The sequence below is a fragment of the Manis javanica genome, chromosome 9 (assembly GCF_040802235.1).
Source record: "Manis javanica isolate MJ-LG chromosome 9, MJ_LKY, whole genome shotgun sequence".
In the NCBI taxonomy this organism is placed as follows: Eukaryota; Metazoa; Chordata; class Mammalia; order Pholidota; family Manidae; genus Manis; species Manis javanica.
The window spans coordinates 66,995,389-67,015,785 of record NC_133164.1 but is presented as its reverse complement, the minus strand read 5'-3'; the positions used below and the strand labels follow the sequence as shown (position 1 = coordinate 67,015,785).

At 40.1% G+C, this 20,397-nt stretch overlaps 1 protein-coding gene across 3 annotated transcripts in view; it reads left to right on the top strand.

Annotated features, from left to right (window-relative positions):
• The window catches only part of DSC3 (desmocollin 3), a 37,811-nt gene extending 17,704 nt beyond the window's left edge, over positions 1-20,107 (top strand). The window contains exons 8-18 of one of the 3 annotated variants that reach the window (XR_012121110.1): positions 1,179-1,313; positions 1,699-1,884; positions 6,695-6,954; positions 7,068-7,210; positions 7,919-8,143; positions 9,959-10,183; positions 10,496-10,617; positions 13,851-14,108; positions 14,769-14,831; positions 15,865-15,907; positions 15,993-16,226. Coding sequence is in view for 2 of the 3 variants with exons in the window: in XM_073212716.1 (XP_073068817.1) it covers positions 1,179-1,313; positions 1,699-1,884; positions 6,695-6,954; positions 7,068-7,210; positions 7,919-8,143; positions 9,959-10,183; positions 10,496-10,617; positions 13,851-14,108; positions 15,993-16,190 (1,752 nt within the window). In the remaining variant the exon portion in view is untranslated. Of the gene's footprint in view, positions 1-1,178; positions 1,314-1,698; positions 1,885-6,694; positions 6,955-7,067; positions 7,211-7,918; positions 8,144-9,958; positions 10,184-10,495; positions 10,618-13,850; positions 14,109-14,768; positions 14,832-15,864; positions 15,908-15,992 lie in introns of all 3 variants that reach the window. The other 2 variants (XM_073212717.1, XM_073212716.1) reach the window with 2 other exon arrangements.
• Positions 20,108-20,397: the final 290 nt, after the last annotated feature.

Sequence of the window (20,397 nt, the reverse complement as noted above, 5' to 3'; positions counted from 1 at the left end):
ACTATTTGGATGATAGTACTGGCATATTGCCAGGTATAGAGCACATTATGTTTCAGATTCTTTATGCATAATTTATTCGATCTTTATAATTTCATTGTTTGACTAGATAGGTGTTATATCCAATTTATGGAAGACAAACGTGACAGTCAGAAAGGCTCATTGACTTGCCTAAGTCACATTGCTGCCCTGGATCTTCTAATTTTTGTTGCTGTAGCTGTGTCCATTTGGCCAGCCTATATTCAAATCAGAGCCGTGAAGTATGGACTGAGGGAGATTAGTCAATTTCGTGTGTACAAAACAGCTTCTTTAGAACACTTCAGTGGCTCACTGCAACCACAGGAACAAAAATAGAAGGGTCAGTGTGACTGGGAGCAATTTTAGAAGGAAGAAATCATTGAAATTTGGTGCCAAAGAATAGCTCCTAGATCGGTATTTCTGCCTACTAACTTTTTCTTGAGTATAGAGAGGGCTCTTGCCTGGGTGCCTTCCGAACCTTTCCCTGGAGGTTTCCCGTGGGTGCGTTAAATTGAGGACATGCCATACACACCTCGTTCTTTCCGCCCATCCGTGCTGTGCTCACTTCCATGGAGACTGGCTTCTCCCTCTGGATTTCCCGAATTCGTTGGTGATACCCTTGTCTGCCTACCTGTCCACGTAGGACCCTGAACATCATTCTCCATCCCCCCTTTCTCTCTTAGCTTGTATATAGAATCTGTTATCAAGTCCTACTGCATTCTACCCCCTCAGTCAACTTGCTGTCACCCTTCCACTCCATTCTTATTGCTATTACCTCAGATTTGGACCACCTGAGACTATTTCACGAGCTCTTCAACTGGTTTCTTTGACTTCCAGCTCAGTTTATTCCAACTTTTGCTGAACTTAAGGTTCAACATAACCTTTGGCATCAGATGTTCTTGAATCCCTCTATGGCTCCCATAAAACTTTTCCCTCATACCTGCTACTTAAAGCCTAGGTCTAAATTTCTAGTAGGGCCTTTGTAATTTAACCTTTGTCTGTCTCTTCACTATCCCTGTCTACCAAATTCTGAGAGTATATATGAATAGGGAAATAAAATAAAAGCATGGATATACACAAATAGAAGAGTGTACAATTGAGGTTTCATTTATAAGTCTAAACAAAGCTTTTCAAAACTAATTTAAATACTTGCTCGTTTTCAGGTTGTAGACAAGTACTCATTGATAATGAAAGTACAAGACATGGATGGCCAATTTTTTGGGTTGATGAATACAGCGACCTGTGTTGTAACAGTAAAAGATTCAAATGACAATGTACCCACTTTCAAAAAAAATGCTGTAAGTGTATCAGAGTTTATCTTTGTTGATTGTCATTTGTTAATCTGATTCAATAGAATATTTATCATGCTTTGAAGTATATATGCTCATTTCATGAATAAAACTAAAGTATAAATAGCTGACATATAAATATTTATTCATAGTAGTGTCGATGTCATCCCCCTCTTGTTTAAGACCTGTATCATTAGTTTTTGTTTGTAATGAAGTTCTTCTTTTATTTAAAAGACAACCCTTAATGAAACAATACTGTCTGTGATTCATGGCTTTGAAATAGTGTAGGTCGAAACTGTAAGAACAAGGACTTTTGAAGTGGAACAAACACTTTACTTTTTTTGTAAAAAAGTTCTCTTTGTAAAGTAAGTTTTTAATGAATTCTTTGTTTCAGTATGAAGCATCAGTAGAAGAAAATGTAGTCAATGTGGAAATCTTACGAATGTCTATAGAAGATAAGGATTTAATTAACACTGAGAATTGGAGAGCCAATTTTACCATTTTAAAGGGCAATGAAAATGGACATTTCAAAATCAGTACAGACAAAGGAACTAATGAAGGCCTTCTGTGTGTTGTAAAGGTACAGTAATAGTGAATAATTGACTCCTTGACTAGTTATCAAGTTTTAATCAACTATTGGTTTAAACTAAATAAGTTTCAGATTATTCCTTCTATAAATTGGAAGGGAACTTCACCTCTTTAGTACAGCTGTGCCCATCAAATGCCTGTCTTTCTTGTATGATTTTGTTGCCAAGTATGAGTCACCCAGCTTACACTTGAACAATATCAAGTACAAGGATCTGTGTATTTCCATCAGCAGCTTATTCCATAGTTGGAGGGTTCCAATCTCAGAGGTCCTTGCTTCTAATGTGCCTAAATTCTTCTTCTCGTACCCCATGTGTTGGCGCTGGGTTCTGTCTCTAATGCTATGGAAAGGCTTTTAGGTCCACTGAGACTGATGTTTTCTAAGATAAATATTCCTAATTACTTTATTCTTTACATGATATAATTTAGAAGCCTGTATTCTTCTCAGACTCCCTCTTGAATATAAGCCTGTTTGTGTCTGATCCTTTTAAAAATGATTGAGGATGAAATACAGTATTATGTCAGACAGCACTGAATGAGCTTATTCTTGTTCTGTGTACTGTATTTTGGGTTGCACTGTTAACAGTCTCGAGTCCAGGTAATGAGGACAAAAGAGCTCCCCCCAGGGTTCCCCAGAAAGGAGGGCAGCTAGACGGTGATACTTTACTGCTTTGTCTCTGGTTCAGTTTAAGTTAATTTCACATGAAAAGAACATAAAAAAAAACTTCCCAGTAAAATTTGTATATACTTATTTCCATTATTTTTAAACATGAAATAGTTGCACCTGTTTTATGATTACTGCCTACTCCTTACATCTAAGAAGTGTTTTTAGAATTTTCAAAGTGGTTGTCATGTCCTAAGCATTTTTACACCACAGGGAATGCTATTCAGGCTCCTCAGGTAAGCTGTATTTAGGGTCACATCCCTGTTAGGGTCCAGTGTTATTATTATCCCATTTTATAACTAGAAAAAGGTTTGTTTATAGTGTTCTTCTTTTGCACAATTTCTGCTAAGTTTGTATATCAGTATTAGGCTTGTTTCACAAAAATACCTTATTTTGCTTCTTTGCCCATGCTATGGAATTCTAAACAGAAACAAGAAACATTGGGTTAAAGGATTTATTTTTAACCTTAACAAGAACCTCCTGGTGGGTCCCTACCATTCTCGCCATCTCCAGACGAGGAGGCTGAGTCAAAATAAGCGCAGCGCTTGCCCCAGGGCGTTGGCTGCGCGGGGATAAAGCCAGTAGCCAGCCAGAGACGCCTGGTGTGCACACGCTCCTCAGAACAGCGTGCTCTCCTGCCAGCTCGGTGCCCCTGGGTCTTTTCCATACTTGGGTTACATGGAGGTTTTCTCTTTCTCTGGAACTTTTCCTTTCTACTTCTCTGAGTTTATGTTGTGCATTATTTCCTCCCTCTCTCTCTTCCATTATCAGCTCCTTTGCTGATTGGACCTTCTCTTTGAGCCATCCATGATGTTCTCTAACACTTTGGCCAATAAAACTTGCATTTGCCATGTTTGGTCTTCCTTTCTCTATTCTTAGAAAGATGTGAGTCGTCCCAGAGCTCCTTTGGTAACCACACTGGTCTCTAAAGGTATCTCACCCTTTTTTTGGTAAAGATCTGTGTTTACGTTCTTGTTTTATTTTTAAGGACTTTGAAACCTTGATGAAGTAGGTGTATTCTATTTTAAAATCAAACACTGTGTAATCAGGGTATTTGAAGTCCATCTTTCTGTCATGCAGGCTGCGTGACTGATGACGATTAACCTCCTCCCTACTATTAAGTTAAAAGGATGCATCAGTGTGTTGATGATGCCTTACAGGAACCCTCCTCTTCCAGCGCCTTGGTTTTTCCCTGTTATATAGGGTTGTGTTTAGGATAGGATGCACTTTGTTTATCCCCTAAAGGATTAAATAATCAGGAGGTCAACCCCAAATTTGCTTAGGAGTACTTACCTTCGCTGAACAAAGCATCCATTTGCCTTGTTATCTTATTGCATTATATTGGCTGTTAACAAACAATGCATCACTTTTTCCCTTCATTTACCTGTGTGACAGCTAGAGAGAGAGAGTACTAAAACCTACAGGGTCAAGCACTAATTGTGTGCTTGAATGCTAAATGTCATTCCTTTCAACAATTGTATGGAAGAGAAAACTTAGTCCCAGAGAGATAAAGAAACTTTGAAAAAGTGACACAACTAGGCTGCAGCAGAGACAGGATTTCCAAGTGTGCTCCTGTGCACTATGTTAAATTGCTTTGCAGAGCTGTGCGGTCTTGGAATGTCAGCCTCTGTATTACCTGTGAAATACGAGTAATGCTTCCTTCTGCCTCCCTAGTAGCTATTCAGTTATAATAATGACAGTGAAGGCTCCTGGTAAACTATAGGATTATTAGTGGTTGTATTTTTTAAAGTCTTAGCTTGTGCTTTTGGCTAGTGCTGTGATTTTCCCTAATAGAACCAAAGAGCATGAGCCAATACAACGTTTAGCTGAGTCTTGGGTAAACTTCCCATATCTGATGTTTCTTTCTATTTCAGCAGCTGTAGTGCATATGGGCTTGAGTGTGGATGGTAGTATTCTTGATCGTCCTCAACATGCAGGATCCTCCAAAGGAGTGCAACGCTCCGTTTTCTAGGGAGTTGCTAGCAGATAGAGGATATTTTCGAACACTCTTTTTTTTGAATTGATGAAACAAAAAGTTACCCTGTGGTGGAAGAGAATTCATGGATTTTCATTAATCATTGAGGTCAGCCTGCCACATTTCTATTCTGGCGGCGTGTTAAGCTACTAAAACAATATGCAGCTTAAGCTGGAAAAATTGTACAAAGAAATCCTAAGGTCCTGGCCAGTAGGGAATGAATGCACCTCCCCAGACCTGCAGCTGTGTCCTGAATCTCCATCCACTCCTCATTGCCAACAGATGCGCTCACTGCATGATCTTATCAACACGTATACTTTGTGAGATAGTGTTCACTAGCAGCAGATAAACAGAGATTAATCCTTCTTTCCTCTTGACTGTCCAGTTTCTGGGATGTTGATAAAAAAAATTAAGAGTTTTAAAACGTTTTGTGGATTCTAAGATTCAGAAATTTTCTTGACTGATTAGTGGACTCATGATATTAGTATTTCAGCCTGGTAATATCTAGGTGTGGGAAAAGGTTTTAAAAAAATTTTACTTGTCAGTCTTGATTTTGTTCAAGGTTCAACCAGTGATTGTTTTGAGAAGCAGAAAGAATTGAAGAAAAAGTGCTTCAACTTTGCAGCAGGATGTAAAATAGTGTTTTCTGGGTTTTGCCTGATTTGCTGTCTGAAAATCCATTACCATCAAAGGGTTGATTTAAAATGTTTTAGAGGCTAGTGAACCAGTTAAGCAGCATAGTAAAGCAGAGGGATTACAGTGTGGTGGTGAAGGACAGGGGCTCAGAGAGGCTCACTGACTTCACACTTCAGCTCAGATGACTGTCTTTTAGCCTTGAGAAAATCAGTGTGCCTCCTGTTCACCACCTTCTTGCTCTGCCAAATGGGGAGGCCTGTAGTCATAGTGCCGCTGGGCACATCACTTCCCTGTGAGAGTTTCCATAAACTACAGACAATGTCAAAGTGTAATTCTCAAATTGTCAAAAACATAATTTTTGAAAAAGTAGATAGTGAGCACATGTAAATGTTTCACTTAACTCATTAACGAAGGAATCAGCAAAGAGGCAATGCAGATACCTAAGAAATAATGAGAACTGGGATGGATTGCGGTAACAGGAAAAGTCGACATAAAATGGCTGTTATATGCCTTCCATGACAGTTAAAGCGTGCATTTGGAATATCATTTCCATCAGAGAGAAAATGAAATCATTCCACCCTTGTTACTGACCCTCTGTGAGGGGTTGAGACCCCTACAAGGGTCCTCTGGCCCAGTGTCTCTTATGCTAGTGGAACAAGACCAAGTTCAGGGCAGCAGAGCAGAAGTTTATTCTTTAATCAAGGAAAGGAGAGGTGAGATCCTGGGCTCTAAAGACACCTTGCCCTCCAACGGAGTGAGCAGAGGGAGCGGGAGGGAGACTCTCAGGGGTCAGGAGTGCAGGGCTGGTGACGGGGCAGGATCCAGTGGAGGGTGGGCTCTGTGGGTGGCTGGGGCATGCCCAGTCCCACAGGCCCCTGGGCACTGCACTGCTGTGCCTGGGACCCTGCACCTCTCCCCTCTGTGGTGGAGGATATTTATATGGCAATGTAATGAGGGCGTAGTGAGCTTACAAGGTGGTCAGGGGTGAAACCAGGCAGCCGTCTGACACTTGAAGTTCTCTGGTTCCAGCCGACTCTGCGGTTGGACTTTTGTGGCAGGTGTCAGGGCTCCGTCTTGTTCAGCTGTGTTGTAGCTGACACCTAATTCTGTAAGAGCTGTGAAACGTCTAGACTGGAGTCAGTAGTAAGGAGCAGGACAAGCACTGCCTACTCCTGGCCAGGTGACCCTTAGGCTGGGGGGTTACACAGGGTCCCAAAGCGGGGCCACACAGACACTGTCATCTTGCTGCATTATGTTTGGGTTCATGGTAATAATTTTCCTTAGTAAGAATGAACTCTGAAAATATTTCAAGAATCGCTTTTCCATAACTCTGTAACACCACCTGCAGAAACTTCTGAACCAATCTTGTTAAGGCTTAGTGAAGAATCACCTCTCTACTTTGCAAAAGTTAAACATCAATACTGACTGAATATGCAGCACTGTTCATAGTTACAGAAGTTCACTTGCTACTTGAAGTGCCAAAAGTATTTTACACAATGCTGACATACATGTACTTTTTTCTTCTTTAAGCCATTGAATTATGAAGAAAACCGTCAAGTGATCCTGGAAATCGGAGTGAGCAACGAGGCTCCGTTCACCAGAGACGTCGCCCTCAGAACGACAGCCATGAGCAGAGTGTTGGTCACCGTTCATGTGCGGGATCAGGACGAGGGGCCCGAATGCAGCCCTGCCACCCAGTTTGTACGGATTAAAGAAAATCTAAAAGTAGGGTCAAAATTCAGTGGCTATAAGGCATATGACCCCGAAACCAGAAGTAGCAGTGGCTTAAGGTAATGAGAGCTCTATAACCACATACTAGTAATGCATTTGTAGTCTTTGAGACAGTAACTTGTTTTTAATATATCTTATATTGCTAAAGGCTATTTTTATTTTTTATTAATAGGTTCAAAATATTGAATGATCCTAAAGGGTGGGTCACCATCGATGAAACTCTGGGGTCAATCACAACATCCAAAATCCTGGACAGGGAGGCTATGACTCCCAGAAATGAGTTATATAATATTACAGTCCTGGTGACTGACCAAGGTAAAAATGTTTTAATATGGTATTTTAGAAAAGAATTGGAGAATAAACTTCATTGATTCTTGTGTAAAATTTATTGCAGTAAGTATATGGGATTCTTAGAAATTACTTAAAAGATCATTCCCATTTCTCTTAGTCATCTAACAGAGTGAAACTTCATGGCAGCCAGAAGCCATGTCTTATTTGTGTTTATATATTGCCAGCATGGGGGCCTTAAAGCTTGTAGAGCTCCCCATTAGAGGACAATGATGAAGTCTGTCTAGGATTAGATAACGTGGTCTCACTAGACTCTTCCACATCTTTTTATGCAACTTTAAGTCAAGCCCAAGCATCTGTACTTAAAAAATTTTCCTAGGTAGTTTAAATGTACTGAGATTAGAATAACTTTTCTGTAGCCACTTTACTGCTTATTAACATTGGCACCAGAACAACCCAAGGAAATAGAGTTTGAAACACAGACACTAATTTTTATTATTTTGGTAATGATTCTTGTAAAAGAAGTTATTGACAGTTGTATCTGACATGCGAGCAACAGTTGTGCTTGTGCAGATGACTTTCATGCTTCATTTATCCATCTGTGTTTTTGTTTGTCATTTCCTCTCATAATCCATTTATTTTAAAATACATTATATGTTGACTCTAGTTGTGTTTTTTCTTAGGAAACTATAAAAGAATTAAAAATGACACTGAGCCTTTTTCCTATCCTCCTAGGTGGTAGATCATGTACTGGGACACTTGCAGTTATAGTTGAAGATGAAAATGATAATTCACCAGAAGTGCTGCAAAGTTACCTAACAGTTTGCAAACCGAAGATGGGGTACGCTGACATTTCTGCTGCTGATCCTGATGAGCCTATCCACGGCCCTCCATTTTCCTTCAGTTTGGCGAGCACTTCCCCAGAGATCACCCGAGTATGGGTGCTCACCAGGCTTAATGGTATTCAACCAAAAATAACGATTTATGTGCTCTCGAAAAACAGAGTGGGTTTACCTGTTACTTGAATATTCTTATTAACATATGTTAGGAGACTTAACCTTTTGCCAGGGGGCCTGTGTTATATACAGTATGTAAAATGAAAGAAATCATTTTTTATGAAGGCAACATTAACATTTATAACAAAAACAAGAAAGCTTTGTTAAAATATTAGGTAGCTTATTATTAAGACAACTTGTTTCTGTTGTATTTTTAAAGTAACTCCAATAAGTTAGGAGAGAGCAGAAGGTGAACAGGTTAGATTTTAGTGTGAACAAATTGTGAGAATGAGGATTGGAGTGTCTGGGACAGGCAATATTCGATGATAACGAACAGCATATGTGTCCTGGGGGTGTTCTGGAAGGAGACACAGTGGGGTGCAGATGGAGGCATGGCTGTGCGGCCCTCGGGGCAGCTTGCTGTGCTGTTGGTCGCTGGAGGTGTGATGTCCTGTGCGTCAGCCAGAGGTCACTGCTGTTCTGTCCCTCCATCATCTCATTCATGCAGCTGGACTTCTGTGTGGGCCATGCCTTTTTCCTAGAATACCTCATGCCCCAATTCTTAGCCTGATATCCGCAATACTTATGGAGCCCCTATTATCCACCCAGCACTGTTCCAACTCTGGGGAGATGTATGGATATGAGCAGGCAGGCATAACTCCAGATCAGATGCTCACATGTGTGAAGTTATTCTTGCTGTAGGAGTGGCCCTGTGACCTGTCCGTGCCTTTGCTACAGCTGTGTTCACGTTGTATTTTGTTTTCTTTTCTCCTCCATACCTGAGCTTCTCAGGGCATCTGTAATCCATCTGTTATTTCCAGCCTCTAGCCCAGTGCTTAGTTGCTGACTAATAAATGTTTGTTTGATCAATAGCTGATTAATACATATGTGTAAAGAAGAACATATTAGGGGAATAAATAAATCAGTGTTGTTAGTGTTCAGAGAGTTTTAGTTGGATGCTGAGAGACGGGAGGGAAGAAGGATGGAGTCTGGTGGTGAAGGTCCCTGTGAGCAGGCGGAGGGGACGAACCTTGGCATTGGAGGCCACAGCAGATGTGCCCTGGGTGTGCAAGTCAGGCAGTGCTACCAGATTTATGTCTTAAAATGTGGCATTGGTGACAGGAGGACAATTTGACAGGAGCAGAGCTCACTGACCAGGAAAATCAGAGGCTACTGCAGTAGTACGAGAAGTTGAGACGCGCCTCTGTTTGTGAGCCAGGAGAGGGCTTGGAAGGGTCTAGCCTGAGACACAGCATGATCCTGAAAGGCTCCAAATAAACCATACGAGTAATTGCATTCCTTGAGGGACTCGGTATGAGGTGTCCCTCTGTAGGTTCTTAACAGCTCTAACAGTGCATTTGAGGAAGGTCTGAGAAATCCGGTGACTTCAGGTGCACACTTCCTACTGCGTCATTTCACCTCACTGCAATGCCCCCCAGGTGGAAATTGCCAGTGAAAACGTGTGGAGTTTTTGGTCAGGTGATAATTGAGTTGTTTAAATAATGTGTCAGGACTATTGGGGGAATATCCCGTTGCTAAGGATGTATTGTAGTGGTATAGATCCGTGTTCCTGTGTAAGCCTTATACCTGCCTGTGTGACATTAATTAGCTTTCTGGTATCGAGATCACTTCCAGCCCAAAGGCATTAATATGAAGAGTCTATTGAGCTTTGAAAAATTACCTTATACCCAAGGTACCAGAAGGTAAATAGATAAGAGAATGTGAAATAAACGCTGAAGAATAATTGTTCATTAAAAGTGTAATTGCTTTTTTCTTTCAGATACGGCTGCCCGTCTCTCATATCAGAAAAATGCTCAATTTCAAGAATACAATGTTCCTATTATTGTAAAAGATAGAGCTGGTCAGTCTGCAATGAAAACCTTGAGAGTCAATTTATGTGACTGTGTTCACCCCAGCCAATGCCGGGCAGCCTTGAGGAGTGCCGGGGCGACGCTTGGGAAGTGGGCCATCCTGGCCATTCTGCTGGGCATAGCATTGCTCTTCTGTAAGTCTTTACATACTTAAGTTAAAATGTGTTATTTAAAAAAAAATTACTATTTAACTCATGATTCTAAATACTTTAACATGATGGGTAGAATTCAAGCTCTTAAAAAGGGATATAATTAAAATACACACAAAATCACTTCAAATTTAAAAATCTTAGCTCAAGTTAAGGCCTGCTAAAAATGTGGAAAGCCCCAGGTAACACATAGGTCACCATGCTCAGTGGCTTTATATTCCACCCGTGCACCTCAGGTGCACGTTTGTTTTATTCTGAATATGCTAAACTTTTCTTTTTCTTTTTTTTTTAACTTAGCTGTGCTGCTGACCTTAGTATGTGGAGTTGTTGGTGCCAAAAAAAGAAAGGCTTTTCCTGAGGATTTAGCACAACAAAACTTAATTGTATCAAACACAGAAGCCCCTGGAGATGATAAGGTGGTAAGTAATGTTTTTTAAATGAATATTTGTCTCTGAGTATCTCCCATAATTTCCTTAACTTATCCTCATAAAGTTACTTTGAAATTTAGGTGTTAATTTATACCTTTAGGTTTGTCAGAATTTGTAGGCATAAGTATTTTATTTTCAATATTCAAATATTTATATAGTGTCATTATTAAACTTCTGAATTGGATGTATTGTTTTAGTTACCATTTTTCCCCTCTCTAGTGTTATGATCTAAAACTTGTTCTTTGATGTTGCAAATTTATTATAGTAACAATCATTTTTGGCTGCTCTCTGAAGTATATAATTCCAGATATCACCTGTTTATTTGATTCTGTGACCATTTATAATAGAAAAAATACTTGTTCTTAAAAGTCTCAGACTAATAAAACAGAAGTTCTCAAGGTAAACTAAGATAATATCAAAGAAATATATGTTTTAAAAAGTGAATGTGTGTGTGCATGTGTGTGTGTATGAGTGTACATATGTGTGCATGTGTGTGTGTGTCTGTGTGTACAGGGTGGGGGGCTTGGAAGATTACTGCCACTCTCTTTCCTTATATATTTTGTGGGACCTCTGAACTGCTGGACACTCTGCTTCTCGTTTTTTTTGGCCAGTATATACAAAACGTTCTTATAAAGCATGTTCATTCCTCAAAAATATTTCAATTTATTTATGAGAAATCGACTCTTAATTTTTTGGGGAAAAAAAATAGGAACATAACAGTGCACCATTAATGTTGATATGCTACAGCCCTGTCAGAGTTGGAACATACTTAATGATATGTAACTTTATTCATGTTGTTTGAATCAGCGAAAGAGGTACAAATTACTCTGTAACTTGAGGAATAACAAAGGTTTGAAAGTGATGGTTACTCCTCCGGTCTTTTCTGTTACTGTTTTCTAAGGCAATGAGATGGTATGTATCTTTTATAGATATATTTCAGATTCAGTAAACCATCTGAACCTGAAAAGTCTTCCAGTTTAGCTAGTAACTCTGCATATAAAATAGAAAAAAGAGTCGGTAAGAAGATGGCACAGTGGGCCTGATCATCACGGCGGTCTCGTCTGGAAAGTGGTAGTTCCCAGGCAGAACTGACACGCAGAGGTCAGCGCTGAAAACAAACCTCCCTCCGACAGCCCAGCGGGTCGGTGTGAAGCCCCACGTCACTTTTCTGTTTAATCAATCCTTCATTTTAAAACTTCCCTAACACTTTGTTCTCCTCTAGGTCACTCCATGTCTCTTTTCCTTTGAAAGGGAACTTTCTGAGAGTATAAAAAACCATTTATTTTATTCAGTTCCTCTGTGGCGTTACTTCCTATTCCCCCAGCCCTCCTTGGAAATTCTTTTGACAAAGACCACCAGTGGCCACTTCTTTCCTCAACACCGATGGGCGCTTTCGTCGTCTGAACTGGGTCTTGAACGGCTCTCCTTCCTTCCACGTCGCTGGCCTCCCCACTGCAATCCCCTCTGGCACGGCCTCAGAGCTGGGCCTCTTGGATTCCTCTGTTCAGCTAAACTGTGTCACAACTCAGATGACTTTATGAGGGATAAAGCATGATTTTTTTCTTGTGGCTGTATTCTCAGACGTTTTTTCATTTAGTCTGCAATTTTCTCTGGGTGATGTCCTTTATTCCTGGGGCTTCAACCGCCACCTCTCTGGTAGTGACTCCAGAATAGAGCTCCAGCTCAGCTCTCTCCCCTGAGCTCCAGCCCCATCATGTGCAGTTGACCTCTGAACAATGCTGGGCTTAGGGGTGCTGATGCCCTGCGTGGCAAAAAAATCTGCTTAGGACTTCTGACTCCCCAAACACTTAACTACTAATAACCTACTGTTGACTGGAAGCCTTAGAGTTGACTAACACATGATTTGTGTGTTACACATTATATATTGTAACTCTGGGGGGAAAATATGTTCCCAGTTCAGGGAAAATTACCTTTGAAGCCAAAATCAGTCAAAGGGAGAAATAAAGTGAGAGAAACCTATTTATTGCCTATAAGCAGTTGTCCACTTCTGCTCATCCATGTCTCTTGTAACCTGTTTGCAAAAAGGGACCCCACTCAATCTCTAGGGTCCAGATGTGCCCTCACTCCCTGCTGCCCCCTGTAATCACCTGTTGATACGGAGATGCACTAAGGCCAGGCAAGAGATTCTGGAAATACTGCAATTTTACCCACATATATATTATTGCAATAAAGTAAGCTAGAGAAAAGAAAATGTTTTCTCAAATTGTCACAAATCTCTGAAAGATCTTCCAGTATATTTATTGGAAAAAAATCCATGTAGAAGTGGATTCCTGCAGTTTAAACCTGTGTTGTTCCAGGGTCAATTATACCCATTTTGGATGTCCACAGATGAGAAATCTGTGTGGCATGTCCAAAACTGAATTGCTCACCCTCCTCCTGCCACAGCCATGTCTTCTCTATTTCAGTGAATTGCACCATCTGTCTGGTTGCACCAGCAGAACACCTTGAAATAGCTCCCAACTCCTCTCCTTGCTGCCTCACCCAACCCACCACCACTAAGCTTTCTGTGGGGTCCATTCCCTTCACTGCTTCTGCTCTGGCTCAGGTCCTTACCATCTTTCACCTCCAGTGATTCAGTGCCTCTCTCTGATACCCATGGCACTGAACTGGTCTCCTCATTTGTCTTTCACATTATTGCGTAGAATGATTTAAAAAAAAAGTCCCTTGCCTATTCATAAAACTCATCTTTGAGTCTCCATGATCTGCCTGATAGTCCACATTTTTTATCATGGCAGATAGGTCTGTCCTCTGGCCATTTATAACCTCTTTGTGTCTCTGAACTCTGTGTGGCACCATTCTCAGCAGGCTGACGCTGAGGCCCCCAAATCACCCTGCTTGCCTTTGTTTCCACCTGCAGGCAGACACTTTCCTCCCATTCCTCAGCAGGAGTCCCTGGGCTCAGTTTTCCCAGTTTCTCTGGGTTGCATTTTAATGCTTTTCTTCTATGTTCCATATAGCATTCATCTGAGTTCCACAATCTTTAAGTAATTATCTATTGGAATTTTAGCTTCTTGGGGCCACTGAGGGATCATGTCTGTCTTTGCATTCCAAGATGGGGCCTGTAATTGGAGAATGAGAAATGTCTGTTGAGTGAACGAGTGAATAAAAGGTGCAATCAAAATTCTCTCTCCTTTGCCTTCTTGTGACTTTACTTGGACTCCATTTCCTCCCAATACTAATGGTCTTATATTATTTTATTTCAGTGTTCTGCCAATGGCTTCACGAGCCACACCGTGGGCTGCTCGGCTCAGGGAATCTGTGGTACGCTGGGATCGGGAGTGAAGAACAGAGGGCAGGAGACCATCGAGATGGTGAAGGAAGGGCACCAGACCTTGGACTCGTGCCGGGGGGCTGGGCAGCAGCCCCCGCTGGACTCCTGCAGGGGAGGGCACGTGGAGGTGGACGGCTGCAAATACTCGTACTCAGAATGGCACAATTTCACTCAGCCCCGACTCGGCGAAGTGAGTTTCCTGGAAGGTTTTGGCTCTACCAATTGAATGTAGGAGTGGAGAACAATAGGAAATAGAAATTAACACATATTTTCAGAAACTGCCTTTTCATTTTCTACAATGTATTCTTTCTCTTTTGCTCTCTGGTTATTCCCCCCCCCCCCCCCACCGCTCTTTGGTTTTGTTACATTATTTAACATAAAAGAGTTTTATTCCATCTGTCATTTTTCTTAATTTCTAAAATCTCATGAAAACTGGAGTTTCTAATATTCCTCACTAAAGTTATATTTTATATTTCACTATTAGATGTATGCTAACCTCCTGAACTCTTTTACTGTAGCAGAATATGAAAAAAAACCTCATTCCTCACAATCACAGAATTCCTCAAATCAAATCTGTGTTTCTCTGTGAATATGAAATGTGTACACAATTCCAGGATGACACCAAATAGTATGATCTATATGAACTGTCTTTAATGGAAGAAGCACCATACAAATCCAAAGTGCTTTTATTCACAGTAAAGTAAGGATATACAAGAAAGGAGGGATTAAATATAGGATTTTAACTTCTGGCAGTGCATCAAAATCCTGGAGGAGCTTTTAAAAAATACTAATGCCTGAGCTCCACCTTGAAAGATTGCTTTAATTGGTTTGGCTTTTTCTTCTTAAGCAGAGCTCCTCAGGTGATTCAGATGTGCAGCCTGGGCCAGAACCATGGGATTAAATAGTCTTTCAGGTACTAAGTGTTCACTTCTTTCATCAGAGGGCACCAGGACCCTGGCAACACAAACGCGGGACCACAGGCCCTTCATTCTCTGATGATTACAATGGGCAGTACTCTGTGACATGGCTGTAGCTTATCACAGGTCCATAGCATTTTTTTCCTGCCAAATTCAAGTGTTAATCCTTTTACTGTTTCTAAACAGTCAGTATTCATGTGAGATCAGGTTGGGAAGGAGGGGAGCTTAAGAAGCACTCTTGGGAGTTTCATCTATGTCTACATCAGGTGTTGGGCTATGAGGCTTAAATGTTCATGAGGAAGACACCAGATAACATAAGCCAAGGAAATGTGCTCTGGGTTAGAGGGAGTGGTGCACAGGTCAGATGGGGGGAGGCACAGGGGTTTGGTGAGTCGGCAGACAGGCCAGTGACAGAGTGAGGGCACATGTGGCTGAAGGCTTGGCCTCTGCATTTGAAAGGTGTGGTTTTTGCAATGTGGGTTATGTTGATTATTTTTAATTTCACTGAAATGTTTTGTGTGTGTTTTGGTTGCCTTAGAAACTTGATGCTGAAGCCAATGTGGTCCTTCTTATCTTCTTTATAGCTGCATGTAATCGAGGTGTTAGTTAACATTTATTGAATATTTACTTTGTCCTGGGCATAACATGGGTATCTTTCTTGCACTATTATTTCATCATTTAATAATGATCTTGTGAGACAGTCGCTGTCTGTATTTCCATTTTAGATATGCCTAAAAGATGTTCAGTGACTTGCTCAAAGTCATAGACCTGATTGGTGAAGCCAGAGCTATGACAGAGTGACTATCCAAGCTCAAATTCCTAACCATTATGTGTGTTGTCACTGTTTGTGGACTTGCCTGACCTAGATACAAGACTTAGGAATGAGCATTTAATGGTGATTTAAATGTACTTAAATATACCATTTGAGTATATAATTTTTTATTTGTATGGATTACTAGAAATGTAAAATATACTGACTTTATGGTATGGTTGTGATACAGACCAATCATTTGCATTTTTTATATATAGGACTCCATTAGAGGACACACTGGTTAAAAATTAAACATAAAAGGTAAATAAAAAAACTATAAAATTCTATGTTCATATGCTTAATTGTGTTTAAAACAATAATGCAGCCCTTTCTTTTTATTTTACAGAAATTGCATCTATGTAATCAGAGTGAAGACCTCATGCCGTCTCAAGATTATGTCCTTACGTACAACTATGAAGGAAGAGGGTCCCCAGCAGGGTCTGTAGGTTGCTGCAGTGAAAAGCAGGAAGAAGATGGCCTGGACTTTTTAAATAATTTGGAAGCCAAATTTACTGCATTAGCAGAAACATGCTCAAAGAGATAATGTTAAAGTGCTACAATTAAACGGGTCTTTGAGAGACATCATTCTGGAGGTTTCCAAAAGGAATATTGCAAAATTCAATTTCAGTTTCATATATGTGTATATGTATGTGAATTTTTCTAAAATTTGAATTACGCTGTTAACCAATTTGTATTTTTATAACAACTTGTGCTTCTATTTGCTTAGAAGTTTAAAATGTTAAGGCATATTTTGCCTTCTTTACCCTTGAACAGACGACTAGCAATCTCATGCTATGGCATTGGGATTTAGGTCTATAAAGGGTTTGCTCTTCTTTACAGATACTTGCCCGATAAATAGGTAAACATTAGTCCAATGCTAGCTAAGCTATATTAGATCAAATATAGTAGAACAGCTGTATGGGCTAAAAATTCTGTTCTTGTTCTACATTTAGATTTAAGTGGAATGGAATTCTATAAAATATTATGGTAAATTATGTTGTATTTTTTATCTCTAAGATATTGGTAGCACCTAGTTAGTAGCTTCCCAGACTACTAGAATTTCATTTTCCTTCTGGTTATGACTAGATTGTGAAGAGCAGTCCTATGTATGCAGTTGCCCTGATAAGGTCTTAAAAATGCATAACCACAGAGTCAGGCTATACCGGGAAAGTACACACCAAAAACTGTGTTGTTTTAATGCTTTTGAGTGTGTGTTTTAGTTTACAGAAGGATTGCTAGGGGGAACATATCTCAGTTTCCTTTTTCTCAAGAAAGAACTATATTCACCACAGAGTTATTGTTAGTATTTTAATGAAAAATATCAAAGATCTTCTATTGAGATTGAAATCAAGTTTTAATATTTTTTTCCCCTGAGATTCAGGACTAGTATTGATAATATGGCAGTCATGAAAATTATACTGAGAAAAATTTTTCTTCTCTTTGAATAGTGCTTTCATATTTCTATTTGCAAGTTTAGCACATATGACTCTTTATTTTCTGTCAATTGTAGTCACTTGCAGTTAGAATATGTTACCCTTAGATAAGATGTGCTTTCTGAAGAAGCAGACTTCTGTACCAGTAGCAATGAGAGATGAGCATGTATTTCTAATAAAATACATTATTCCTTATTAAGGCAGATCAATATTACAAATGCTGTAAGAATCAAAAAACATAGGAACACTTAAGCCCTAGGTGCAATTTAATTTCTTCCAAAACATTGCTTAAATGTACTGATTTCCTAATTTGTTCATGTGATAGAGCTCCCAGAAGGACTTGCAAAATACCCTGAAGCAGTGATGTTTAAACTTAACATAATACCGAATCTTGTGATAAATTTACTATCACGTTATTGTATACTCACTTCAAATGATAGTTTCAAAACAGACAAGAAATAGCAGGTATGACCAGCTGAAGTAACTTTTGGGAGAGAAACAATTAAGACTAAATTAACTTTAAAAATTTGCAGCTATGAAGTGACCTGCTGCCTGACCCCTTGCCCCAAACAAGGAATTCTTTATTTACCCTTGGAGGCAAAATGTGTTGAGTGAGCCCATGAAATTGCAGTGTTCTTTATGTATATAGGTTGAATTGACCACATGCATGCACACACACACACACCCCTCACTTCTTGAAAGTTTGTGTTACACCACTTTGCTTTTCTGAAACACCTAAATTAGTACCTGCTTTCACTAACTGAAAGAAATTCAAAGAGGATTTTCACTCTTTTGAAAAAAAGTGAAAAGCCAAGCTTGGGTTCAGCGTTGCTTTGTGAGGCTGCTGTGGAGGCTACAGCACAGGTGGTGAGAAGGGCAGGCCAGGACCCCTGCCCAGGACCACCTGCAGCCCCTCAGCAGGCAGTCACCAAGCTCCCAACTGGGAGCATCTGTCTTTCCTGTCATGTTTTATGCATTTGTTAGCAGCATGTGTTCTAAGGTATCAAAAAGCTAGAAGAGTTGATTTTTTGGGTCTGGGAATGCTCAGATTTTCAATATGAATTAAAGGTAATTGCTTCTTTATTTTATGCCATTTTGGCTTATGAAAGTTTCATAGGAACATGCTTTCAGGTAACTGGGGAAACCTGTATATATATACACACACAGGTACACATACCCATACAACAGGTACTTACACACACACACACACACACACACACACACACACACATACACACACACACATAACTAGAAAGATTTAAAACAAAATGAAAACCAAAGGGGAAGATAAGAATTTAAACGAGGCTGGGTTTGTCCCACTAGGAATCCAGGGTTAGAAAAGAGCCTGTCTCGCTTAGTTGTGATGTGCTGGTGGTCACTGAGCACTGCCAGGAACTGGTTCATGTACATGTGTGTGATGTGTCTCAAGCTGCATACAGCAGATGGTTTCAGTGGGGAGGGAGCCGAGTGGGACAGCAGGTCTCTGCATCGGTAAGCGAGGCGCAAACTGGTGCACCGCTGTGTGGCTAGGGCTCCCTGACTTGGGCTAGCAAGGTTCCAGATAAACTAATTAGTTTTCTTAGAACTAATACTAATAACCTTTTTAAACCTAGTTACGATAAACATAAATCTTCTATCACCATTTTCTTTCTCTCTGCTAACAACTGACATTTTGAGAATTTAGAGCCAAATAACCATATCCTCTAGGTCAGATTTTCGAGGGTTAAGGGAGTTGGGATGCAGATTTTACTGAAAGGACTGAGGTGGGCATGACTGTCTCTGATAGGAGCCCACAGACCCCTCCCCACTCTGTGTTCTGGTCAGAGCCTGGGAACTGTGAAGTGTCAGTTCCCTCTTCACTGCCTTGTTTTAAAGTGACATCTATGTCAATCGAGGAAATCCAGCCCTCCCGTCTGGCCCATTTCTCTCTCCCAGTGTTAGTAATACTTAGGAGCAAATAGTCCAGGCTGTCAGTCACCCTTCAGTATGAATCAATTTTTTTGAGATTACTTTCTTATGAGGATTTTTTAAATAGGTGAAGAAATAGGAATGTGGTTAAGAAATAGGAAATAGGAAAGAAAAAAGATTTAGTGGTCATTTCGGGACAGAGGGACTTTGGGGAGATCACAAGCCTAGGGGGGTATTTGGACTTTATTTTATGCAAATGTAAAATTTGGGAGAGCAACATGAAAACTCAGGTCTCCACTGGTAAGGGTGTGTGGGCGGTAAGAAAGGCAGTGGAGGTCGCTCCCTAGATTTTCCCAGGCCAGACCCTGCCTTGTCTTTTCCCAGACCAGTGGCAGCTGCCATTGATTTGAGTGAAACATCGCCAGCCCTCTCTGCCTCACCTTATTTGGAGTGTGGAGTCAAGGAGGAGAGAGCTGATGGCAGGATGAGTCTAAAGGCATTTGCAGGATGGGCCTCAACTGGTTGTGCAAAACAAACAGTGCGTTCTTAGGGAATGCGTTAGTCCTTATGCAGCCCGCTGGCACTAAGCCTTCAATTAAATGTGTGTCTAAGACTTTTTATCGAATGCTACATTTTCTGTTTCCTAATTTGCCCCTGAAATCTAAAGTTTTAGACCTAGACTTCTGGAAAGGGCATTTTCCTTTTAAAGATATTTTTTTTTTATTTTTAGTGTAAGCATTTTTAACATGTAGTATTCTTCTTACATGTGTAGGGTAAAATTATGCTATTTTAGTGTTGAAAGGAAATGTCTTTTTAAAAAATTTCATTTTTTTTCCCCAGAGGATGTTCTTGAATTTTTAATGCAAGTGTACGGATTATTTTTTCACACTTTTAGATGGAAGCAGTTAAGCATCTACAAGGCAGTGAGGTTTGTTTTTCAATGTTTTAAACAGAGCTTTAGTTTTGCTGTTAAATTACTGTGCTTTTAAAGAAACATGGCGGGTTAAAAAAAGCAAAAATCGGTGTGTAAAATCTTATTTGCATATCTAGAATGTTATTAAACAATGTTAACTCGATTGCTTGTCTTTGCTGTATTTAGAGATTAAATGATTTCAAGGTGCTCATGTTGCAAAATTGTTTTTAAGACTGGCATGGAACTAGATTCTCAGTAATGATATATAACTGATATAACTGGGGAATATTTTGGTGAGCGGGTAATCATCAGATTGTCAGCATCAGTTATATGTTCACTATTGGGGGTGCAGCTTTACAAATGATATCTATCTGAGTGTGTCTGTCATCACGTGTCTGTCTGATTTTGATTGGGTAAAGAAATATTAGAAGGTGGTTGCAATTGCAGAGTGTCCTAGAAATAAAAGTCTCGTACAACATTCTTACTTAGAGGAACAT